Source organism: Aulostomus chinensis, chromosome 5 (genome assembly GCF_037954235.1).
Source record: "Aulostomus chinensis isolate RoL2024-O1b breed Wild chromosome 5, RoL_Achi_v1.0, whole genome shotgun sequence".
Taxonomy (NCBI): Eukaryota; Metazoa; Chordata; class Actinopteri; order Syngnathiformes; family Aulostomidae; genus Aulostomus; species Aulostomus chinensis.
Window position 1 is genome coordinate 16361978 of NC_141324.1, and position 25085 is coordinate 16387062.

The 25085-nt window shown below is 41.6% G+C and overlaps 3 protein-coding genes across 9 annotated transcripts; 2 read left to right on the forward strand and 1 right to left on the reverse strand.

The window, feature by feature from the left end:
- Nucleotides 1-135: 135 nt before the first annotated feature.
- On the reverse strand, nt 136-9279 carry LOC147261474 (mitochondrial adenyl nucleotide antiporter SLC25A24-like). 2 transcript variants are annotated; one of them, XM_086203500.1, is made up of 10 exons: nt 6183-6703; nt 5957-6083; nt 5741-5828; nt 5540-5651; nt 3769-3927; nt 3543-3695; nt 3354-3461; nt 3079-3246; nt 2822-2972; nt 136-1892 (listed from the first exon to the last, which is right to left on the reverse strand). In XM_086203500.1, the coding sequence occupies exons 1-10, from the start codon at nt 6360-6362 to the stop codon at nt 1711-1713; spliced, it is 1428 nt and encodes a 475-aa protein (XP_086059626.1). In that variant the 5' UTR covers nt 6363-6703; the 3' UTR covers nt 136-1710. The 2 variants fall into 2 exon arrangements, with proteins under 2 accessions (XP_086059626.1, XP_086059627.1); XM_086203501.1 differs by lacking the exon at nt 6183-6703 and adding an exon at nt 9119-9279 and having other exon boundaries at nt 178-1892.
- Nucleotides 8612-16174, forward strand: LOC147261475 (EEIG family member 2-like). Of its 5 annotated transcripts, none has more exons than XM_086203502.1 (11): nt 8612-8890; nt 10680-10800; nt 10883-10912; nt 11428-11544; nt 12104-12150; nt 13450-13553; nt 14006-14101; nt 14182-14404; nt 14710-14873; nt 15792-15855; nt 16076-16174. In XM_086203502.1, the coding sequence occupies exons 1-11, from the start codon at nt 8745-8747 to the stop codon at nt 16116-16118; spliced, it is 1155 nt and encodes a 384-aa protein (XP_086059628.1). In that variant the 5' UTR covers nt 8612-8744; the 3' UTR covers nt 16119-16174. The 5 variants fall into 5 exon arrangements, with proteins under 5 accessions (XP_086059628.1, XP_086059630.1, XP_086059629.1 ...); XM_086203504.1 differs by having other exon boundaries at nt 8614-8890; nt 14737-14873; XM_086203503.1 differs by having other exon boundaries at nt 8614-8890; nt 14197-14404.
- Nucleotides 16175-18421: 2247 nt separating this feature from the next.
- On the forward strand, nt 18422-24487 carry prpf38b (pre-mRNA processing factor 38B). Of its 2 annotated transcripts, none has more exons than XM_086203511.1 (6): nt 18422-18862; nt 19336-19404; nt 19625-19776; nt 20280-20340; nt 21509-21744; nt 23203-24487. In XM_086203511.1, the coding sequence occupies exons 1-6, from the start codon at nt 18650-18652 to the stop codon at nt 23867-23869; spliced, it is 1398 nt and encodes a 465-aa protein (XP_086059637.1). In that variant the 5' UTR covers nt 18422-18649; the 3' UTR covers nt 23870-24487. The 2 variants fall into 2 exon arrangements, with proteins under 2 accessions (XP_086059637.1, XP_086059638.1); XM_086203512.1 differs by having other exon boundaries at nt 18422-18688.
- The last annotated feature ends 598 nt before the right edge of the window (nt 24488-25085 follow it).

Below are 25085 nucleotides of genomic sequence, written 5' to 3' on the forward strand. Positions count from 1 at the left end.
ACATCGGGTGAAGGCATTTTTATGGCTTTATTCCTTTTTGGGTGTGTTTGGTCTGGAGGTTCAAACGCAGTGTGGTTCTTCACTCCAGAAGGTCAAACAATTTAAACTAGAACAAAATTTACAAAGTAAACGTGCTTTTTTTTATTGACTCAGTTTTTCTTTTGCCAAAGTTAGAACTATAGAACTCAGGTTGATCATAAAATAAAACTGTAGTAGCATGTTAAGAGTGTGCGCATAGCAGTGGTAGTGGAGTGAACTCACCCTTCTATACATTACATACTGTGGAATAGTTTAAAAAAAAAAAATCAAAACATCAGCTGATGTCAGATTAGGCTCTCATACAGCGGATATAAGGCACATTGTAAGGAATTACTTTATAAACTACTTTTTTTTCACATTGCACAACACACGTTTTTTCTGCATGCACACAACATTCCAGTGTATTCCAGGATCGATTCTAAGGGACAGTTTATGATTGTAGCAAGCATGCTCCGACAAACAGGACGGTTGCTTACAGCGTTGAAAATGATCGTGATGATGAGTGTGCAGTTCCAGATGTTTTAGTCGTTTAGTGTCATTGTTCTGCCTCACAGGTCCAATAAACACTTTCGCTTCACGTCCATGATTGGACAAACTGAGAAACTGCATCCGTTACACCAGTGGTGGACAGCAACAGAGTACTTTTACTTGAGTACTCTTCTGGTATATTTCGAGTATCTTTACTTTACTTTAGTATTCATGTCTTTGGGAACTTGTGACTTTCACTCTGCTACATTTCTTGAACAAATATAGTAAATTACTACTGAAGTTAGCACTGCTTATTTCAAGCATGAAGCTTTGATTTTTATTATTTTCTTTTTTTGGGGGGGGGGGGGGGGGCAAATTTGTGTTCCGGACAGGAGAAAAATACAATCACATAACTTTAAAGGCAAAATTAGGACTTTCACATGAAACAAGGTTTGAGAATCAAGATATTCAAAATGACTCAGAATGCTTCAAATATTTGTCAACTACATCCGTGCCTTCAAGAACAGAAAACCCACTTAATCATTTTAAATTAAGTTGCGTGGGGTTGTTAGTGTTTGTAGTCTCAGAATTTGAGTGAAGGATTTGTCACTTTACTCTTCAATGAGCCCCACCTACTGGAAACCAAATAAACACCACTGTGCTCATACAGCTACCGTTGGTTAGCAAAAATTCTGAGATATTGAAGGTCCCCTACAATTAAGCATTCTTTTTAAAAGAAAGTACTGTGACTGTAATTTGGCTGAGCAGCTATCACTTGTAGCGGAGTAATATTTGACCAGGTATATTTATACTTTGACTCAAGTACTAGGGTTGTGTACTTTGTCCACCACTGTATGGCACACTATGCATTTGAGCAGGTTTGGTTATTGTTTTAAGGAAAAAAAACTATGGTATAAAACAAAAAAATAACCCATCAGGTCTTATATTTTCTCATTTTTCTATTTGGTTTACGTCAAGTATTCTTTTGGACAGTGTTTGACTTTGGGATTCTTTGTTAGCAGTAGAAGGACAACTGAAGCATGCGTACTATAAATTATGAACATTTTATCTATTGACAAACCAGTCTTACATACATGTCTCCATCAGCTGAACTTGTCTGCCAGCAGGTGGAAGTCAGGCTTGGTATTTTTGATGTCAGTCACCCAAAGCCTAACAAATGTTCTTTCTCTGTTGCTTGTGGCATCATTTGGAGATTCCTAAACCAGTCTTCATGTATTCGTAAACCACGTAGCTAATGCTGACAGCAGGAATGACTTTCATAAAGTTTGGAAGGATTCCTCGGTAGAGTCCAAAAAAGCCTTCTTTGGCTACAGTATTCTTCAGGAGGGAGCTCATGGACTGCTGGTTTGATGCATCCAAGGAAGCTGGAGAGAAAAGAATGAGTTAGGAAGATGTTGTTAGGTCTTATAATGTGTTGTTTTTCCTTGTCCAAAAAAAAAAAAAAAGCTATACTGGGCAATCTATCACATTAGAATTGTAAGAAAATACTGTCAATAGCCAGAGTTGTGTTTTGGATGTCAGTGAGAATAGAGTTTTTTCGAATGTCGAGCCTCAAGACTGGAGAGCTGGGGATAGTTGTATATTTATGGAACTTTAACATTTCCGTTTGTCATCTGCATGTTAGAGGTTTTAAACATTCAACCTCCTGCTGAGTACCTCCTCTCTACTGCCATCAACCACACGGGCACCACTCGTGGCTAGGCTAGCACTGCTAATGTTACTGCTAGCTCTGTCAGACACTGTAGAGGAAGCTCACCGCGCAGGAGCAGATGGTTTCGAAAGCCCAGACTCAGTCTTCAGCTGTTGCACTGAGTCCTCTGACTGTTTCCGCTGACCTCATGGTTGTGGAGCCATGCTGATTCAACCATTCATCCCTAATTGGTCATTGGCAACATATATGGTGGTAAAATGTATTTTTTCCAACCCAGGAGGAAATGGTCATACTGGATGTGCAGTGGTGAACATTTGCAACTCTGCCTCTGATTGGCTAGTATGTGGTGCCTTTAGGTGTAAGGAGTGAGATAACTCTGGCTCAGAGCCAACAGAGGAAGCATAGGAGCAGGAGATGTTTTTGAGATAATACTACAGTTTATTTTGGCAAGTCCCCTGATGTTACTGCGTGCACCCCTGGAAGAACACGTCCTCAGTTTGGGAATCATGATGTAGACAACAAACCAGAGATCTTAAAATTGTTTGTCGCCCAGGGGCTCCAGACAGTTTCAGGGGAACCTCAGTACAAGGAACTCAGTAGAACAGCCTAAATGTAACCAACTCTATTTACAATCAAAAATACCTTGTGCCTGCATTCGAGTGCGCACGAGTGCAAGCGGATAACTGGCCAGCTGTCCACAGGTACTAGAAATGGTCCCACAGCCCAGCAGCACCAAAACTCCAGGGTTAGCGGAGTCTTTGGTGTGGTACGACAACCAGGTGTTCTTCAGACTCTGAGACACACAAGACAAATGATGGGATGAAATATCGAGAAGGAAGACAAGCTCAAATAAAGTAGGTTACCATGCATACAGTTGGTCCTCTGACATAGCGGCATACCTCATACACAGCCAGGTCTATCCCGGCATAGGGAATGATGCCCAGTAAATTTGGAATGTAGCCCTTGTAGAACGCCTTGATACCCTCATTCCTCAGGATCTTCTTGGCGCAATCAAACATTCCTGCATACTGGCCCGTTTTCCTCAGTGTCAGTCTTGTCTTCAATACCTAAATTAGAACAAGAAAATGGGCCAAAGAAGAACAAATTTAACTCATCATTTTAAACTCTTGCAGTAATCTTCATCATCCAAAGAGTGAGGATGTAAGTCACGTGCCTCCATGGGATAGATGGCTGTCTGCGCCGTGGCCCCCGCCAGAGAACCAGCCATAAATCTCTTGTGTGTCTCGATCTTTTGGCCTTTTGATGTTAACAACTTCTTATACTGTAACGGAAAATTAAAAATGTCCATCGAAAACTGTGGTGACTACTTCAAAATCACTACACTGAGGAGAAAGTCCTTTACTTGTTCATACGCCATAAACTTGATTGCTGTCTCGGGGGCGATCTTTAAAACATTGATGCCGTTGCCTCTCCACAGGGACGTCACACCTCCCTCTATGATCATCTGCTTAAAGCCTCCAACCAGACTGATTTTGTTGGTCTTAGTGGAGTGAACCTGCAACAAACCCACCATGTAAATGAATTAATTAAGCTAAACAGTGTGGATGTTTTTGTTCAACAGTACTCACCTGCATGAGGACTTTCATTCTGTCCAGAGGGGCGGTACCAGTGCGAGAGACGGCGCCTGCCACCGCACCTGCAACAAGCTGCTTCCACCAGCCACCTGAGCTCTTCTCCTCCTCTGTGAACTCATCCGGGATGGCAAGACTATCGCCTATGTCCAGCACCTAAAAGGACACAGGTAGCTACATTGTAAGTGGGCTGTTAAGAGCTTTAATGTTTACTGTGAAATACCTTCTTTTACAGCATTGAGGCTCTGACTGGCTCAGGGATTTGCCTCCAGTCAGGTGTGAATATGTTGAAAGCAGGAAACATAACATGCAAAACACAATGACAAGTCGTACGTCTGATGAGCGAAAGAGAAAACAACGCAACGCTTAAAAAAACAACAACAACAAAGGACGTTAACTTGTAACAAAAAAGACAAGAGGACAAGGATTACGTTTTCCTATTTGTCTTTTTGATTTTGAAATCAAATCCACCATAATTCCTCTCTTTTCTATTCACATGTACGCTAACACGTTATGTACAGTAATGTTGGCTGGATTAGTTTCTCTATTGTTAGCAAAAATACATAAATAATACATGATAATACAATATGAATGAATGAGTAACAGAGTAATGATGACTAGCTTAGTTAGATGGCTATTCTTAGCAAAAAGGCTCATTTGTTGATACATGATAATGTCAAGTACACCGACACAATAGCTAGCTTGGTTTGTAATGATTGTGCAAGCACGTAGCTGAAACATATCAGTTTGATTACATATAATCTATTTTGGGTTGAAAACTGAATATAATAACAGCATAAACTATGCGTTCCATAGTTAAGACAGTCCTGACAGACACAGTTGATAAAAGGCCAGTGTTTCAATGAGATAAACAAGAAAAGCGTCCAGGTCATTTGTGAGCTGGATGTAGTAAACAAAAACTACACTTTAGTTTCACAGATGTGACAAAAAGTCAAAGCTACAAAAAAACCAAACCTACAATGTCTAATAACATTTTCCTCAATTTAGTTGTTTTGAGGTCACAACATATAACTTGTTAAAAAAATAAACAAATTGAGGAAACAAGAGGTATCTTCTTATAAATTGTGGCCTCAAAACAGTAATCTAGACTTCAGACTCCACACATTTACAAGAACTTCTTCTTTTCAGGAGTTTCGGCTAGTTTATCACGAGCCTGCACACGGCTGTGTGATGACCAAATACTGGATGCAAGCTATCAGCCAGTAATTTAAAAATATGTTTCCCCACAAAAAAACAAAACAAAAACAAAACAGCATGTTGTCATGAAAATGCTCAACTCTGTTTCAACAGACAAAGAGCTGTGGTCTTTCTCCTGGCAGGACTGCTTGAGTAACCATAATCATTGGACTGACTGAACCCTGGTCTCGCAAGCTTTAGCTGTTTGAGATAAACATATCCCTTGTTTTCCCAAAAGCAATATGATGTCAGCTGGTGTTGAGGTACATGAATATAACACATGGGTTTGTGCACCTAATCTTGCTGTCTTTATTTTTTATTATCACTTTTCGATATTGGCTTTGAGACCAGTCAGTGACATCATGATTTGCATTAAGAATGAGTGGAGAAACCAGGCAGAGGGAAATAGAGTGGAATGCTGTGACCTAATTATTTCAAAGCTGCAGCCAAAAATGTTGACTGCAGACAAAATCCATAACATCTATCACGGGACGACGGCACGTGATTAATTCCACTGCAGTCGCCACAGAATGTGTCTAGAGAATGACTGCATGATTAAAGTGTCCCATACCGAGGAGTGTTTCCAGTAGCGAATGATCTCTTCCAGGTTGTGAGCAGGACAGAACAGGAAGTGCTCTCTCCACTCATTCCAGTCCACCATCATGGTCCCATCAATGTCCATACTAGGGAGACAGATACAAATCTATTTGACAGTGCAACTAGAGGTTTATTATGTTGCAATATATTTGCATACTTTTTCATGAATGCAAACCTGTGCAGGACTTTCTGGGCATCCTCTCTGCTGATGTCCATGCCCAGCTCTGCAAGGGACTGTTGGATTTCTGAGGCATCAATACGCCCTGTCACATCAATAAGAACCATCTGAGACATGCAGCAGTATAAACACTCTGTGTGGCTTTGTAAACGCCCTGCAGCACGTGACACTGGTGCCAAGTATTTGTGCAATTAGAAGAGCTTCATTTCCTACCATCGTTGTTTCTGTCCAGACTCCTGAAGGTCAGTAACAGCTTCTTCTCGTGCTCCTTGAGGTACTTAGTGAACTCCTGGAAATCAAGGGTCCCATCTTTGTTTTGGTCACCAGATAGGACTATTTTCTGCAGAGAGAAGATAAAACATCTGTTGGCGCACGTAAAGCCTCCAGCCAGTCCAACTCCTACTACGTGTAAAACAAGCACGCGACCTCATAGTTTTACCTGTGCAGCACCCTGCCGGAATCTGCCCATCGCCTTGAGGCCCGCCCGCAATTCAGCGACATCCACCTTTCCATCTTTATTCGTATCGAGCCTCTCAAACAGGTCCTGGTATGACCTCTCACTGTCGGCATCCCAACACCGCGCGGTAGGTAGTAAGAACGTCCGTAACGTTTGTATCATTGTGGGGAGAATGTAGAAGCTGCGCCCGAACGAACCGCCCAGTAGTCAGGAACTCATGTTACATTTAATCCATGGTTGTAAAAATTAATTCGCCCTGATAAAAATCCACATGTGCGCTCAAGTATGCGATGAAAAGGGTGAATCCATTTTTATTAGGCGGACAGTCCCACGTAAAGGTTTAACCCGGAGTGTTTCAGGGGGGAACTGCAGTAATCGTGGGCGGAGCTACGAACGCAGCATTTTTCTGCGGAAAGACAGTAAAATAGAGAAGTCCTGGAGCAGAAAAACATCAATACGCTCATTCTGTTGTTTTCCCCTTCCAATTGCAATATCATATAATATTGTTATTATCTGTATCGTGTGTACCATATGATGGTGAATTACACAGGAAATGTAATCTCCTCATCGACAGGGACGTGTCAGGAGCTACAGTCAGTGTAGGGTTTCCCCTGGTGCGCAGAAGATGAGCGCCACTAGAGGGCGATGGTTCGTCACAAACATGAGAGTCAGCTGAGGGTTTTTTTTTTTAAGGAGCACTTAACAAAATGATTGACAGATTCATTTCACAGTAATAATGGTATTACTGAATGGTAGTTGAGTATCAGTGGCCCTAGTCTTAGACCATAGTGCAGATGAGGACATAGACCAGGGCTGCCCAAAGGGGGCCCGATAGCCATGAAGGTTTGATTTGGCCCAGCATTTGCATTTAAAAAACATGTATCTGTATATAAATGCATCCAAAAATTATAATTAAAAACAGCAATGAGACAAAATGTGAATTCATATCATTAGGAAATGTGATAGTCACAGTTTATACCATTTTTTTTCCGAAGAAAAAGGTTCCTCAAATATATATGATCCCTTAGAATTATTTTTTCCAAATCTGATCAGGTGGGAGAGTGACAGGCAAAAGACATAGTTTACAAGACCTCTTTCATCCCCCATTTAGTTTTTGTTTTGGCTCTCAAAGGTAAAAAGTTTTGGCAGGATTCAATTAAACCTTACATGCAGAAGTGAGAGTAATTAAATGACCTATCCTTGGGAACCACACTGAGGTCATCGCCGTTTCAGGAATTTTTTTTTTTTTTTAAATCAGCATTTATAAGTGACAGGAACAATTCTGTCACAGGTATTGGCGGTTATAGAATAAGCAAACCTCTATTGCACAAATGCATCATCTTGTGCAATGTTGCAGTGACATTTTAGAAAGTGTTGAGCAACATGGCCTGTAACAAATTATCTCTGAGGATGAAGCCATGGGTGTGGAAAGTGTCTGTTTAGTGTTTAGTCGTTTGTGGGCGCTAATGCTGCACCAAAGTTCCTAGGGGCATTCATTGGTAATTCTCCCCGTCATTTCATAAAGAGTTTTTATTGCTGTGGTGGTTGAATAAAAAACTGTTTTTGTACATAACTGTGGTACTGTGGTTATTCAAAGCATCTGACACCACAGCAGTATTTTTCTGCAAGAGAGTATTAAACAATGGTCCCAATTTTGTTTACTACAGTTTGTGGATGAAGCGCAGTTACTATTGCCCAAGCTCAGGTGGATAGTGACTATGTTTACTCAAGCAATGTACTTAGATGCAGTGTTGAGGTAGCTGCACTTTAATTTGCATTTTTGGGGACGATGTAATTCCTGTACTTCACAACATTTCAAAGGAAATGTGGTGCTTTTCGCTCCACTTCATTTATGTGAAACCATCAGTTACTAGAAAGAGAAAGAATTTACACAGAATACCTGGAGTAGATGTTGTACTTTCACATTTGAACAACTTCAAGAGGACACAATCTGAGCAGCACATCTGGAACACGCTCCACTTTAACGTGCCCTATAAAGGTCAGCGGTAAATTGTGTAGAATGTGTACTTTTACTTTCAATATTGAAGTTTGCTCAATATCAGATGCTTTTCTAATTTTACTCAAGAAAAAACTTAAATGAGAGTTCTGTTTTTTTTCTGTGTATACACTACAAGAAGCCATGTAATTCTCCCACCACTGTTCATAACTTATACGTCTCTCTCCAGGATGAAGTCAGCTCTGAACCACCTATAAAGGTCTGCAGGTACATGCATCATTTTCTGCCATGACTTGATTATTTATTTACAATTTATGACAGCCTGTGTTGCCCATGGTGATGCATTTGTCTAGACAGAGGGCGCTTTGAATGAGTGTGTGTAGCCTGGAGTCTTTTTCTTTTTTCATGCAGTCGCAGCCTATGAAACAATGGAGGTTCCCTCACGTCATAATGCTATTTTTCAGTGGGTGGGAAGGAGGAGATTTGAAGTTTGAATCGTCGCTGTTGCAGCAGAAGCAACAGCTGAGACAGCAGCAGGGACAGCAGGGAAAGTCCAGCTGTCTCGCAACTTTGTCCACTCTCACATCATGTCCTTCATTCTTATGAAAAAGAAGAGGTTTAAATTTAAAGTGGACTTCGAATTGGAGGAATTATCGTCGGTTCCTTTCGTCAACGGAGTTTTATTCTGTAAAGTTAGGCTTACAGATGGAGGTTTTGCTCAAGAGTCTTCCCGGTAAGATTGTTCGTCTATTTTTAGCAACGGTTCACTCGTTGTTCAGACACGCTAAAGATAAGTTCAGCATGTTTTCAGTAGACTCAGGTTCAGCATGTTTGGCAGTGTATCGCATTCCGCTGCATAATAAAGCTGGTAAACGGTTGGCTACTGCGCAGTTAACTAAGCTAACTTGCTAGTTAAAACGTAACAATTAATTTGGGTCTATACTCTGTAAACTTACTGTACCATGACCAGCGGTCCAAGACTTGCTGCTGGGTGTGAGAGGACACAAGTTAATGTACTTTTAAAATGCCAATGTGCTTTAAATTCATTAAATTATTTTGTTGTTTTTGCTAATAGAAAAATGGGCGCTGTGGTCCGTAATTGAAAGTTGCTTTGTTGATCCATGCAGTTGCTAAGCAACAAAGTCCCGTGTGTCAGGTCGTGAGTGGAGTTGACGCATCAAACCGTGATATATGAATAAAATAAAACATATGACATCTTTATCTCAAGTTCGCAACATTTTACTGTCAGTGGTAAAATGTATTGTAATTAACTGCGTTTTTTCCAAAGGTCTTTTTTCACTTTCACTTCACTTTGCTTTTTTACTTCGCTTTGCATGGTGATACTTTTCAAGTTATTATATATGTACATTTTTAGAGCGTTTTAAGATGTTTTTGGAATAAAATACGATATTGTATTATATATTAAACTACCCAGTAGCACATTAATGAATTGCTGCAACCAGTATTGATTAATTAATGAAGTAATCTGACAGAATTCAGTATGCATTTATTTGTTGATAAACTCTTGTAGTAGCATAACCTTCTTATTTAAGGACTTTTACATGCCAAACATTAAACTTTTTAGTGGAAAAAAAAATCAGCAGATGAATCCATTATTACAGTAATAATCAGTTATTGGTTGGAATGAAATCGCTCAAAATGGGCTTCACCTCCAAACTCATGCTGTGATAGACATGTATGATAGAAGTCTAATGGTTTGACAGTTATGGGGCACTTTTATGCATTTGTTCATTATGCTTTCATTTCTTTTAAGAACCTTTTGTGATAAATACTTGTGTTTAAAGTATAGATTAACATTTTCAATTTAGTGTAGCATTAGTACCGCGGTAAAACTTGTGGAGCCATGTCCAGCTGCTATTTTACTGCTACTCGTGTGGATTTTAAGTATTGGAACCGACACCTTCAATGAGAACAGACTTGTCTCAGTACATGTGCTATGTCACAAAATGATAATAATAATAACTTTTTATTTTATTTTTAACATGACTTTTTTGTAAACAAAGTCACAAAGCACAAATATTTCTGGACTTATTCGCTATTACAACAGGAAACAACAACGGTTATTTACTGAGGTGATTTCCTTCTACTGGAAGGAGCCTACAAGGTCAATCCCGAGCCTGCAGCACTTACATGAGTCACTCTGGAAAAACAGGCACAGACGCAGCACATCAACCACCAGCACTCATTACTTTACCATGGCAACTCTCTGCTCAAACAAACCATCATGTAAACACTGTATTCTTCTTCAACCACAAACTTTTTTTCATTTCTTCATACAAGGATGTGGATGGTCTCTATCATGACAGTGTGAAAAGACTTTTTTAAGTGTTCCTCCTAAAACACATTAATGTTTCACACTGGATCATCTAATTAATGTTGAATATCTTCTCTTTTGGTAGTTTCATTAGAAATAATGCACCTCTCTCCTCTCTCTCTCTCTCTCTCTCTCTCTCTCTCTCTCTCTCTCTCTCTCTCTCTCTCTCTCTCTCTCTCTCTTGCAGGGAGCCAGTCCAAGCCAATTGTGTTCACTGGAAGAAAAGATTCTCATTCATTTGTAAGATGAGTGCCAATGCTGGGACAGGTGTACTGGACCCCTGCGTGTGCCGGGTGTCTGTGCGTAAGGTAGAGAACAGCAGCAGAAAAGCTTAGATCATTTAAGAATGTAGTGTACGAGATAGTTACTGATTTTGTTCTGTCATTTTAGGAGTTGAAAGGCGGAAAATCATTTGCAAAGGTAATGTTCTCTTTGAAAGTCTGTTGAACTTTCTTTGTGGCACCTTAAGTGCAACTGGGACAATCTTATCACGACATTGACGTGAGTCCAGTCAACCTACCCGTGCCCTCAAAGAACATTTCAGCCACTGGCTCTATTTACCAAGAATGTTTTTATGTTTAGATTCTGGCTTTGGTTAATGATTGAAAAATCTGTCAATCAGAATCTATACCTGTTAACCAGTAACTCTTCTGATAAGTTAAGGAAATGGGTTATCTCAGTTCTCAAGGCTTGAGTCTTGGACTTGTGTTTCCTTTGACCTGGGCTGAAGTCCTTCAGTGCTTCCTGTTACAAAAAAAAGTTCTCATAGAAATATAGTTAATGTACAAATAGATGATGGTTGTGAGCAATTTGATACAGAAAATGTCATCTTACAATGCAGTCCAATTAATTTTGTTCAGAAAATCCCTATGTTTACTGATTTAAATGATTTTAAGAACATTTGATTAATTTTTTTAATTTTTTTTTTTACTAAGCTGGGCTTTGCAGACTTAAACCTGTCTGAGTTTGCTGGGTCCGGGAGCACAACAAGAAGGTGCCTCCTCGAAGGATACGACACAAAGAACACCAGGCAGGACAATTCCATTCTCAAGGTATGGTGGAAAATGCCAGACAGGTCTATAACACACTGCTAATGTTTGGTTCCAGTCCAGTTCCCTGTCCTTACCTGTCTGTACACATCAAACACACTTGAGTAACCTACCCAGCCTGTCAGGCAGGTCACCCCATCAGGCACTCCTCTGTTTGATCAAGGTGCATATCCAGCATACACTCACTCGCAGAGTTAAAATGATTCCTCTCACTATGTTCAGATTTGAGTGAATCTGTCTGATGGAGGTGTTGATGTATTTCCCTTGTCATTTCAGAGGTGGTAGTTTGTGGTTCTGTAGAACTGTAGAGAGTTACAGAGTGCATATGGTCAAGGAGCAACCTGGAAAATGATTGATAAATAAGGGCAGAAGATGAAAATTTGCTTAACAAATACCTGAAAATGTGGCTCTGTCAAAAGCTGAAGAAATACGGAAAAGTACGGGTACTTATGTCTTATAGCCCGTATGTCTTGTCTTAGACCGTATTTGAAACAAACTAAAACTTGTCCCTCTTCTCTGCCTGACAGGTGCTGTTGTTTGACCCTTTGCTTGTATCTTACAGGTTGTCATCACAACACAACTTATGTCTGGAGACCCCTGTTTTAAAACGTAAGAGCTCATCTTCATTTTTCACATTAATCATAAAACTAGTTGGATTTGAATCATTAAATATTAAGTGTCATCTCTTCTGTTCAGCTTTTTTTTAATTTTTATTAGCTTCTTTCTAATTTTCAGTAAACTTTGCATGTGGCTTTACCACAGAAGAGTGTTTTCATCACATCCTGTCTGTTGCCAAAGTGAAGCTCTCTGTCGTCCGACGTGAAACCCACGAACTATAATATTGTTGCTGACATCAGATCCGGCTCCTATCCGTCAGCTAATAACGCCTCACCCAGAAATTAATCAGTTGTAGAAGCTGACATGTAATTAGCTCCACACAAAGGTTTGTGTTTTCAGAAAGTCCAGCACTGCATGTAGAACTGTTCATCACCAAGGACGTGATGTAAGAGCACATTCCTGGCAAAGTGTGTGCCATGTGCAAACAGTTTTCTTCAACAACCACAGGTTTTCCTGTCTCTCGAGCGCCAGTTCCCTCTAAGTGTAATAATACACGTCCTCCTAGGAGATGTGTAAACTCGAGGAACGCAGAGTCATTCATCCCACGCAGTGTTACTCATGGCGGCTTAGCAGCAGTGCACATAGAAAAGATTTTACTCAGTCATTTTATGTCTTTCTGTTTCTCCACCCCAGAGGAAGTTGATGATTATGATACTTTTGAACTTTTCTTTGAACCACAGTGCACCCAAATATCTGCTTTCTTCTGTGACAGTCTACTCTCTGGCTGAAAGAGTGTCAGGAGCATGGACATAACAGTCGACATGTAAAGGAACTGAAGATTTATTTTTAATGTATCAGTATTTTGGGGCGGCACAGTGGTTCAGTGGTTAGTACTGTGGGGTGTGGAGTCTGCATATTCTCTCTGTTCCTGTGTGGGTTCTCTCTGGTACTCCAGCTTCCTCCCACAGTCCAAAGTCATCAAGAGGGGACGAGGCTGATTGATACTCTAAATTGACTGTAGGTGTGACTGTGAGTGTGAATGGTTGTCTGTCTCTATGTGTTGGCCCTGAGATGGACTGGTGACCTGTCTAGGGTGAACCCCACCTCTTGCCTGAAGGCAGCCCCCCCCCCGCAACCCTAACAGGACAAGCAGATGGATGGATGGATGGTGTTAGTATTTTTAGCTAGAGTATCAGTACAGTATCATGAAAAAAAGCTAAATATTTCTGTAGCAGTTTTTTTCTGCAGCGTTTTGAAGCAACTTGTTTCCAAGAACACAGGGATATTTAAGATATCACTTTCTTGAAGAAGTGTAAATGTAACTTGAATACCCCCCTGCGCTCCCTGCAGCCCCCCGTCTACAGCCATGACTCTGGGAATCCCGCAGGCCGAGGCAGAGTGTCTCCTAGAGGAGAGGAAGGGAGGGGACACACACATACCTCCTTCAGTTACTGGTGTGTACAAACACATCCTCTCTTTTAAACTGATGCTTCAAACAGAAACTGTATTATGCACAAATAGGTGTTTTAGGCTCTCAAAGATGTTTTTTCCCCTCCTTCATCACTTTTTTGTGACTCCAGAATGCGGAAAGAGCCAGCTACATATATTTAGCTTGAAGCTAACGCTCACCAACTACCAACAACTGTAAAACTATTTAAAAATGAAAATTTATAAACTCTCAAGTGCATCGCACTGTACTATATAAACATTTTCTGGGTGAAATATTGCTTTAACGTGTGAATGCTGGACAGTGTTGTTTTGTTTTGAAGAACTGACACAGACTCTTATTTGCAGTTTTAGCTGTGTATTTTGTTTATGAACTGTTCATAAGAAATCTTTATCATTTTCTCTTCTTTTCCTTTTTTTTTTTTGCAGTATTCATTTGAATTTTTTTGTTGTCATATAGAAACCCCTGGAACATCAGCCTCCATCCCAGATGTACTGATGGCCTGCGGTCACACCAGAACATCCAGCTATGCAAGTCAGCATTCAAAAATCTCAGGTATCAAACACAGAGACGCATGTTTATTCCCTCTCAACAAATATAGTCTTCCTACCACACCAGTTACACAAATAAAACAGGAGGTTTTCCTGCAGGTTACAGCTCAAATCACTCCAGTTCAACAGATCTGAGCCATCGAAGGAGCGCGTCTGCAGGCTCTGTCTCCACAGGCATCGGCAGCATCATGGAGCCTGGCGAGACGTTGGCTGAGAGAGGGGACAGGGAGAGCAGGTCCTCTCCCTCAGTCACAACAACCTGCCATCATGGTGCTGAGCACACCTGTACACCCACTAAGGCGTCGAGGTAACACAGCTGGTTCAGTGTTGGCTCTCTCAGAATTCTGAATAATATCATGAAATATAACAAATGTGGTCAATTGAGTGATAAAGATTAATATTGCCTCACTACACTGGTCATAGATGTGTAAATGAGCCATCTAGGATGATGAACTAGTCGTTATTTCTTTGGCTTTGATAGAAAATTAAGTTAAAGTTAAATTAAGACATTGCCCTTGCTAGAAACAAGCTGCAAACTGAAATGCTTTCATTGTCCACAAATCAAATAATATCATCTTATCTTGCCGCTCATGCAGCATATTTTCCTCATAGGTTATTTACTGTATGTGTCTGTATTAGACATCCAGTCAAGCAGAACTCAATGGAGAATCAGCTGAGGAGAGTGGACGCCACCAGGGTGGATGCTGATGACATCATAGAGAAAATTCTTCAGAGCCAAGACTTCAGCCATAGCCTCCTGGACTCCAGTGCAGAGGGTGTGTACACCAAATCCCCAGTGTAGAGGAGGGTTGACTTGGAAAGTTGCCAACCATCCTGTTAACAGGATCAGATTACACTGTGGTGTTGCAATACACCTACGTCTCAAAGTACTCCCTCCAGAAAATGACTGCTTGCAATCGTACATTTTACTGAGGCGGTCACATCAGTCTAAATCAATAGGTTTGTTTGATAAAGTGCTACAGAGATATGAATAGCGCAAGAACAGTCTAACATTACCACACAAGCACACCAGCTTTTGGGGAATTATGATTATTGACCTTCGTCCACGGAGCCAGACAAGAGGATAGATCCCCTTCTCTCCTCTGTGCCACGTTAGGGAGCTGAGACCTACAGAAACTGACTGACTGCTAGTTAGCTTAGCACAATGAATGGTAATGGATGGGAAGTGTTAGCATAGGAGTAACAACTACAGCTATTAATGAAGGCCAACTTTTTTTAACAGATGAGGATAATAACATCTGGACAAACCTAGATTTGAACCTTATCTATTTGACAGAGGTAAGCTAGCACTTCCCAGCCACCATTATTCATTGTGCTAAGCTAACTAGCAGTCTGCTGATATCCGTTACTTTTAGCTCCATAATGTGGCACAGAGGAGAAAAGGGGGTCCATCTTGTTGTGTGGCTGTGGGAAGGATGGTTAATAAGTATATTTCCCCCAAATTTGGCGTGTTCAGAGGACCATTGTTCATTTTATTTTGAAAAGGAAATATTCCCATACTCTTAGACTCGTGCTGCATGCTGTCCTCGCATCTCTTGCCTGAATTTCTTAGCTATCAACACAGACATTCTTGGAGGGATGAAACATTTGTAATCAGTTGTCATATATATTTAAATTCCCAGTGCACAGTCTCCTTATTTGTAATGTGTGTGTCTGTATGTCTGTTGCCACAGAGGAGGGGCTCAGCTTGTTTGTTGGTCCTGGTGGGAGCACAGCCTTGGGAAGCCAGCACACACGGTGGGTGTGATTATGTAACTGTAGATTGTTGGTTGATGCTACACACCAAGTATTTCCTCCAAATATACAGTATATTCATTACAAATATGCTACATGAGAATTGTAATTCTGTAAAATTACATGTTAGGATGCTTTCTGCACATGAAAGTATGCACCACAGCCAGATCAGATAACAACCCTCATTTCCTGACATGAAACACACTGTGGCATTCTCTTTCAGGGTCGCAGCTGGAGCCTTTGAGCAGGTGGTGATCAAGCGCTAGGCTTTTGGAAACATGTGCCTGTCATAAAGGGTGCCATATTTCACTGATGCGGGGGGGGGGGGGGGGGGCAGGACACTGGAGATGGCATCAGAAACTGCTCCCATTTTCATTTGTCCCACTGCACATTACCTACAGCATCTGTAGACCAGGAGAGCCCTCTAGTGTCCAAGAAGTGGAGACGAAGGCCACACAATTGGGACTAATGGAGATAATAACTGACAGCCACACTGACATTCATGTTTGGCACCAAGCTTACCATAATCCTCTGTTCACCTGTATTTTTATATTATTATATGTAATATTATGATATTTAACTCGTTGTTTTTCTCTGCCTTTGAAATGTAAATGCTTTCTACATTTTTTTTGCATCTTATTTTTTTAATAGCATTGTGAGTAAGTTGTAATAAAAACATGTAAAACTGTTTTAAACTGACTGATGATGATAGTGATGACGACGTTTTTGGAAGGTCCCTCTTCATACTGCTAATACGGATAACAGATTCTCAGCATGTTATGTAAGGGGAAAATGGCAGACAGCTGCAAGCCTTCCTGTAAATGTGATAAGGCCTAACGTGTTAAGGGGTCAGGGAGGGGGTTTCCTTGCAGTCCCACGTATCTCTAAAATAGCAGGAAGTTGTCATGCTGCGAATCGGACATAATTGGTAGCATTGGCACTCATCTGGTTGGCTGCTTTGACGTTTATGAAATGAGAGCATTGGAACTTTTTTAACAAGAATATCTAAACGTCACTGTGTAGAGATAAAATGAATATTTCATACCTTGTACAAAGTCACATTCACAGAACTGAGTTCATTTGGTTGAGAAAATATTTGGAAACTATTTATTACACATTGAACAAGTAAACCGGGTCTGTGGTGTTAAATTCACATCATGGCTTTCATATTTTGGGAGCTGATGACCAAATCTGCATCAAAGTAACAACAAACAAAAAATAATCCCAGAGTTAACATTCAGAATCATCAACTGGTCCTTCGTCAGACCATCGGATAAACAACCGAGACTGCAGAACGAAGCGGCCACTTGCTATGGATGAGGAGGAACCACCCCATCTGGATCCCAAGGGGATAAGGATGCACACCCAGGTCTGATCCGCCTGTGGTGAGCCTGCCTCATTAGAGGGTGTTTTGTTAGTAAAAGGCCAAAACACTCAGCGATGCTGAAGTACTAAACTGATGATGGGTCCAGAACCATAAGATAATGGCAATTAACATCAACATTGTGCAGAAGACCTTTAAAAAGGTCCAATGGATTATTCCCATCTTTTCCTTTGTTTTAAAATGTACTGGACGTCGTTCATAATTCCCCCAAGGCTCAGGAGATAATCCAAAAACAATCCAAAAAAAAAAAAGTTTGGTTTTCCAGTATATGAAAGAGGAATTTTAGGCCTTTCTGTCTGGAGTTTCCATGCCTGCGTGGTTTCTCCAAGGGGTTTCCTTCTACATTCCAAAAAAAAAGAGGACGTTCATGTGAACGGAAATTTTTAATTAACCATGAGTTTGAATCGTTGTTTAGTTTTATGTCAATCCTGCGATGGACTGGTGAAGCCAGGATGAGAGAGATGTAGTTGATGAATGCATGAGAGATAGATTGTCATGAAATGCATATCAAAAAAGGTGTGTCCCATACTTCCCTTAAAGCACTAATATCAGGTAGAGATGTGGAGTCACGTGGTCATATGACTTTGAAGCTATTTGAAAGATGACTCTGAAAGTTTATTTAAAGTGTTATAAGCAATAAAATCCCCCCCAAAGTGTTTTATCCTGTAATTCCAGAACAATACCATTTATCTTTCACTGATAAGTGGATGTGTTTGTACACACCAGTAACTGATGTCCTAGGTAAGGTGACATTGAGGTTACTGAAAAATTAGGAGTTTTGCAAATCGAAGGTCACATGACATCAGTCACATATCAAATAACCCTCAAAATCCAAATTATAGGCATGACTTTCAAGTCAGAGACCAAAGTCAGAGTTGCTCAGAGAGGTTTTGTGTCATCAAACAATTCATGGGCCGTCAAATTCAAATAAACTTGGAATATAAAGTCCTATCACCCAGTTGCTGTCTTTTTTATGCAGGAACGAATGGTGTCATCAGGGGGCTTTCACAGCGCACAACCATCACACCTAATATTGAATGTAACAACACTTGTCGCCAGCTATTATTGTACAAAGATGATGAAATTAATAAAGAACATGTTTCGAATATTGATTTTCTTAAAAATCCAATCGTAGTAATGTAGCTCCACCTTCACTGGATGCATGCGCGCTCCCGCGGACAGGGACACTTCCTACCAGGGGTAACTACACTTGCACGACACCGGTTCCACCTCGCAACAGCAGTTTGGTAGCGGCGACGGCGGGAAGTTCGCATCAAATTGCCAGAAATCTACAGCAACTCAACGGACGAAATTGTTAACAATTGGCAGTTCGCTATTAAAGACTGATGGATCTTTAATCGGACAGAAGCTAACTGTTCAGTAAGCTCAGCGACGTGGGATTCAGCTGCTGCCATGGCTAACGTCGGAGGAAACCAGCTAGCAACACAGGCCGTAAGCAAGCCTGCACCAGGAAAACATGGAAATGTACTGCCCCTATGGGGCAACGAAAAGACTATGAACCTCAACCCAATGATTCTTACCAATGTTCTGTCCTCGCCATATTTCAAAGTCCAGCTGTATGAACTAAAGACATACCATGAAGTTGTGGACGAAATCTATTTCAAGGTAATGTTAGCCGATGCTAATCCGCATGCTAGTTGGATAAACCCCGCTCATCGTTAGGCTAACGTACGGCCGTAAATTAACAAGAGGAAGTGTACGGAGACTTTCAATCAACTTTGAATTAGTTCGCGGGAAAATTTCCTCTAATTTAAAATTGTCTGTGTACTGTTTACGTCGCATTGTTGTGATTATCGTTACGTTTTTCCAGTCAGGCTTTATCAAAAAGCTAAGCCGAAGTGTTTGCATTCACAAAACCTCTTTACGTAACCCTCAGCGTTTTAGCTTCACTCGGCATTACCGCACAATTGTCTCGGTAGTTTCAAGTGTTATTAAGTCGGATAGGGATCATGTTCGACATGTTCAGCTTTTCATCACGTTATGAAGGAGGTTGGCGGGGTCTTTCTGATGATTTCTGGGTAGAACGGCAGTTTAAGCACGTGTTTACTATATTTCTAACACCATCTCCTCGCGAGCAGGTGACTCACGTTGAGCCCTGGGAGAAAGGAAGCAGAAAGACTGCGGGCCAGACTGGAATGTGCGGAGGGGTAAGTGAGAAGTACGTGATTTTTCTATTCCCCATCATTCCTCCCTCCTTGTCTTCCTGGTAGCTTTTTTTTGTTTTGTTTTTTTTACACGTAGAGCAACTTTCATTGATGATCAGCCGCTAGTTTGTGTTAATTTTGTTACTTATTCCTCCAGTATAACTACGTTTAGTGAGAATGATGAGCCGTGATTTGCTTTATAGTTTGGTCTCCATCCTCGCAGGTGCGTGGGGTTGGAACCGGCGGCATCGTCTCCACTGCTTTCTGTCTTCTGTACAAACTGTTTACTCTCAAACTGACTCGCAAACAGCTGATGGGTCTGGTCACCCACACAGACTCCCCCTACATCAGAGCGCTTGGCTTCATGTATATACGGTAGGATTCCCCCTCCTGTACATCAGTCTGCGCTTTTGAAAGAGATATGTTTGGAAAAATGTGTAATATTTGTTATGAAAAATAATTTTTGAGTCCATTGGTTACACTATTGCTTTGTTAAGAGTAATGTAATTACCAGTCCTGTTATTCGCTACATTGACTTACATTTAGAATGAATTAATGGACAAGAATGTTGCCCACATTTGTTGTTGTTTTTTTGTTTGGGGTTTTTTTGCTGTTAAGTTTGTGTAGGTTTTTATTCATTTAGGATGTTTAAATATTTTTTTTACATGAAATGTCTGACAGAATATTTTTGAGAATGAAAAGTTCTTTACTGTTTGTATTACCACGCTATGATACGGTACTTATCCGAGTCAAATTACTTGTAAAAATGCCAATAATGCTGCACCGCAATATGTGGAAAATTTGTTGAATTTGTTACGCGTCAGCTCCAAATCCTGCTCCTCCCTGAGACGCTCATCCTTTCTTTCCTCCCCCCTCAGATACACTCAGCCCCCGACAGATTTAATAGAATGGTACGACGGCTTCCTGGATGATGAGGAGGTATGTCACACCTGGTAATAATTTAATGTTTTCTTTCTCTTCATTTAATACACAGATTTAAAAACTGTCTGTCCCCATCTTCCTCCTCTTCTACTTCTTCTTCCTCCTCTTCTTGTGATGCTCATAGCTGATATTTCACCTTTGCCTTCATTTGGCTTAATTGTCCCCAGTTTTGTTCTCTAAAGCCGAGTGGCTAAGTAACTTGCTCACTGCCGTGCTGCTGGGTTTTTATCTGGGTAAGTACCTGATATGACGCTGAGTAAATCTAATGTGATATTGAGGCATGCGCTCTGTTTTTAAATAAGATTTTTACCTGGACTTGTTGCACAAAGCTAAATTCACCAGCATACACACAAACACTCACACATATATTTCAATGTAATTTGATCTCAGGTGTGTGCAACCAGGCCTCTTTTTTTTTTCATGTTCTGTTGCAATATATTTGAATTGATCATATTCCCAACTGGTTAATTCCCCTGTTTTTTTCTTTAGATGCCCATTGTGCAGCAGGTGAATTGGATATTGTATCTCAGCACAGTTGGTTTGAGTGTGTGAGTGTGAAGCGGCTGTTCTCTACACTATTAAGATGATGCCTATTCAGCTGGTGTCCACTTACTTCACTGCTCTGCTCTGTGCTTACTACGTGGGACGCTTATTTTCATTTACCAGCTCATTATGCTGAAGGGAGAGCGTCAAAAGAAGCCAAGGCTTCTCCGCCCTCGACCCTTCTGCACAATGACGATGTAACTCGGTGGTCTCGCGCTCTCCCCCTCCGTCTTTTCATTTTCTTCCTGTAAAGAGGAGAAGCAACATTTTGACAGCGCTGTTCAAAAACCGAAGGACGATGGGGCGAAGAGTCTCAAAATGCTAATCTGTTCCATTATCAAAGCTCACTTTGTAAGTACAGACATGAGGAACTGTTAGACAGTTTAGACGAGGAGCATTTACACATACCTAGTTTCCTCTTTCTAGAATTAGTAAAAGTAAAGACACATTTGACATAAAGAGATTAAGCTAGATGAACAGAGGTGAAGGTTCAGTACTTGGTCATCACATGTTGCTTTTTGATTTGAGGCAAGATTGAAAAAGCAAACAGATTCTCGCGTGTGTTTCTCCTGTGTGATCTAATCGTTTTTCTTCGCCCCGCCCCCTCATTCTATGATTCTAGGAGCTCGATGTGAAGGCGGGAGGCGGCCACGTGATGACCATCGGAGAGATGCTGCGCTCCTTCTTGACCAAACTGGAGTGGTTCTCTACACTCTTCCCTCGTATCCCAGTGCCTGTGCAGAAGATTATCGACCAGCAGATGAAGGCTCGGCCTCGGAAGGTCGCTCCAAAGGAATCGCAGGAGGAAGAGGCCACATTCGCAGAGTCGGCGAGGCAAGGGGAACGCCGTCGCTCCAGGTAACACATGAAGTAATTACAATCTTCAGTATTTGCTTTTGGAACAGTGAATCAGACTTTAATTATGAAGCCCAAATTCAAGAATCTGAATTTCAGTCAGTTGCACTGAACTATTCTTGTCTTTGTTCTAAAACTGAAGCGCAGAAATGCGCTGTAGAACCTGCAGGAAAGGATGTCTGCTCGCTCTTGTCAGGAGACTTTGAAGGCCACTTTCAAAATGCATTTCGCTCTTTAAAGTGTTGCGTCACCCCAAAAGCCTTTTTTTGCCTTTGAAGCACTCATGTAAAGGTGCTTTGACAAAGACATTTTTATTATCTTCATCACTTCTTTGTGACTCCAGAATGCAGAAAGAATCGTCACACACATTTAGCTTGAAGCTAATAGCAACAGCGACACTACCCAAAAACGTCTCAGCACAAACTCTCAAGCACATCTTCTGCTATAATCCACATCTTCTTTGTCCAGCTCACTAATCCACAGGCATTTTGATCTGACCCAGAAACAAACTTTAACACCTCTGGTTGAGCACTCATTCATAGCAGCGCTGAACTGGAGGTTTTACAGTTGGTGTGTGTGTGTGTGTGAGAGAGAGAGAGAGAGAGAGAGAGAGACACATCTATTGTAAGTACTTGAAAGCCCAAAACACTTGATGATAGAAGTATTGCTTTAAAGCCCTCTCACTCCCACAGTACCCCCACGCAGGTGCTCAGCTCTTTGATGTTGCTCATGTCTCACAACTGTGTGGTTTAAACAGTGAATTTCTGACCAGATTAAAGCTTGGTTTATGCTTCTGCGTTGCGGCGACGGCGTTGTGTTGCGGCGACGGCGTTGTGTTGCGGCGACGGCGTTGTGTTGCGGCGATGGCGTAGGGTCTACGCCGTCATTGAGCATTCGAAGTTCTGCGTCGAAGGAACGTGTGGCTGTGTCTTTGTATGGTTTCAGGGGCTCGTGTCGGATTCCAAAACAAAACTATTTACAACAGAAAGTCCAGTGCTTTTCTTTGAGCGACTGTTAGCTTTCATGAATCAAACTGTAAACTTTGAACATGACAAACATGACTTCTTGTGGCCATTTTCTTCCGGAGACGCACATATTTGTCGCGGAGTTTCCTCCACCTCCTCAAGCATTCGGCGACCTCCTCTGAGCGGACCAATCACAGTCCTTGACGTTCACGTCACAACGCGACGCGAGTCAGGATTTTTTGGATGTGGACGTCAGGCTACGCCGTAGGGGTCTACGTAGGGGTCTGTGCCGACGGCGTAGGTATGGCGTCGCCGCGACGCAGAAGCACAAACCAGGCTTAAGTGTTGCTACGATGTGATCAGCTTGAATGTGGATGTGTGTCTGTAGTCAGGAGTGTGTCTGTGTTGTCAGGTGTGTGTATCTGTAGTAAGGTGTGTGTTGTCAGGTGTAGGCTTTATTGTCATTTGCTAAAGCGAGTCCTCCTGTCCTTGCTAGGAGCCCCAGACGGACACCGAGCCCCAGACGGTCTCCTAAAAGGTCGAGGAGTAGGAGCCACCATCGCGACAGAGACCGCCACGGCCCCACCTTCGATCACGAATTGGAGAGGGAACGGGACCGGCAGAGGAAGGAGAGGGAGGGCAGGGACAGAGATAGGGACAGAGGAGACAGGGAGAGGCGACGGTCCCGCAGCACAGATCGAAACCAAGACCGGCGAGAGCGTCGAAGAAGTCACAGCGTCAGCAGGGAGCGAAGGAGCGAACGCAGAGAGAAAGAGAGGGAGGGAGGGGATGACAGGAGCAAGAGGAAGGACAGGGATCACCACAAAGATCGAGGCACTGAAAGGGAGAAGTCAAGGGATAAAAAAGGTAGGGGAGACACCGATGAACGGAGGCATAAAGACGACAGGGACAGGCACAGAGAAGAGAGGAAGGTGAAGAAGTCTAGTCGCAGTCAGAGCAGAGAGAGGAGGCACAAAAGTGGAGGCGAAGAGAAGAGCCGGAAACGAGAGCGCAGCCACAGCAGAGAGAGGGAGCGAGATCGAGAGGGGGAACAGCGTTCTCACAAACGTAGTCGTAGCAAAGAGAAGAGCCATCATCAGCGAGAGTCCAGTAATGACCATAGTAAACAGAGTGAACGCCGAAGGAGTCAGAGCACTGAATAGATGTCCCCTCAGAGCAATATCACTTCTGTTCCTGTTTTTTCTTCCTCTTTTCTACCCAGTTGTCCCGTCTGTCACATGAATGTCAGCACAGGAGACACCTGGAGTCGTTGTCTTTGGCCAATGTAATGTTGCTTTATGTTTTTCTGCCTTTTTCACCCCTCGGTAGACAGTTAGACTTCACTTCAGATTTGAAAAGTGGCATTTTAATTTTCTACGGTTCGTTCTTTTGCCCCTGGAAGACATGGGTTTGTACATAATGTCTCCAAAGTTGTCTACACGCAAAAAAGTGGTCTGGGTCGCTCAGCTCGTGATCATATATGTTTCTAATGCATATGAAAACTATTTTACTCAAACTGTATAAATCAAGTAAAAACTCGATTGTTAAATTTGTTCACTATCAATGTCAGAAATTGTCCTCATCTCTTTCCTGTATTCAGGACACGCTCCAGATGGTTGCTGAGCGGTTCCGTCCACGCTCGCGTGTAGACAACCTGAGAATGTTTTAATCCCCTGAAGGACGGTCTGCAGAGGGTCGTTTTTACCACACACTGAGCCCTGCTTGTGATGTGTCTGGGTTATTGCTCTGTTGCATCTTTGTTTTCTAATAAAAACACTTTTACAAACAATTTCTTCAGTGTGAGATTCGCGTGCACGTCATAAATATGGAAGGATATCATGAAGGATGTGTACATGTTTTAATATCTGTGTAGGACTAATTTTGCTTCCCAATCAATCACACCTCATCAGAGCAAGACCAGAACTGAGGACCGCCGTTTCCACTCAACCCAACAACCACAAACGTGTCACCTAAGTAATTGAAATTGAAATATACATGAAATGAAAATATTTCTTAAATTTATTAGAATATAATCTGAAAATACTTTCTATATTAAATATACATTCAGAAATGGCAAAAACTAAGTACTCTGAACATGTAAAACGCTTCACATTACCTTTTAAGATGGCTAATATACAGCTTACAAAAGTGACTGCAATTTTAAAAGCAGGAAAAAATTGAGACCCAGATTTTAAGAAAACAACAAACGAGAAACCTCAACCAACAGACAGTTTGTACAAAAGTGGGACCAAAGGAACAATCACATACCCTGTGGGCTGGTTTTAATTTGCTGGAGTTTCACAGTTTTATTACAGTTATGAAATTCCCACGTTAACTGCTACTGTTGCGGAGATGTTTGCTCCGTACACAAATTGTGCT

Bases quoted from the DNA above. Each gene is read 5' to 3' on its own strand.
- LOC147261474 (XM_086203500.1), bottom strand. From the start codon at position 6,362: ATGATACAAACGTTACGGACGTTCTTACTACCTACCGCGCGGTGTTGG. The intron at 3,928-5,539 runs GTATGGGACACT...GTGTCCTTTTAG, and splicing joins GCTACTGGAAACACTCCTCG to GTGCTGGACATAGGCGATAG. The intron at 3,696-3,768 runs GTGAGTACTGTT...GGTTTGTTGCAG, and splicing joins GAATGAAAGTCCTCATGCAG to GTTCACTCCACTAAGACCAA.
- LOC147261475 (XM_086203502.1), top strand. From the start codon at position 8,745: ATGTCCTTCATTCTTATGAAAAAGAAGAGGTTTAAATTTAAAGTGGAC. The intron at 12,151-13,449 runs GTAAGAGCTCAT...CGCTCCCTGCAG, and splicing joins GGAGACCCCTGTTTTAAAAC to CCCCCCGTCTACAGCCATGA. The intron at 13,554-14,005 runs GTGTGTACAAAC...GTTGTCATATAG, and splicing joins CATACCTCCTTCAGTTACTG to AAACCCCTGGAACATCAGCC.
- prpf38b (XM_086203511.1), top strand. From the start codon at position 18,650: ATGGCTAACGTCGGAGGAAACCAGCTAGCAACACAGGCCGTAAGCAAG. The intron at 18,863-19,335 runs GTAATGTTAGCC...CCTCGCGAGCAG, and splicing joins TGGACGAAATCTATTTCAAG to GTGACTCACGTTGAGCCCTG. The intron at 20,341-21,508 runs GTATGTCACACC...CTATGATTCTAG, and splicing joins GCTTCCTGGATGATGAGGAG to GAGCTCGATGTGAAGGCGGG.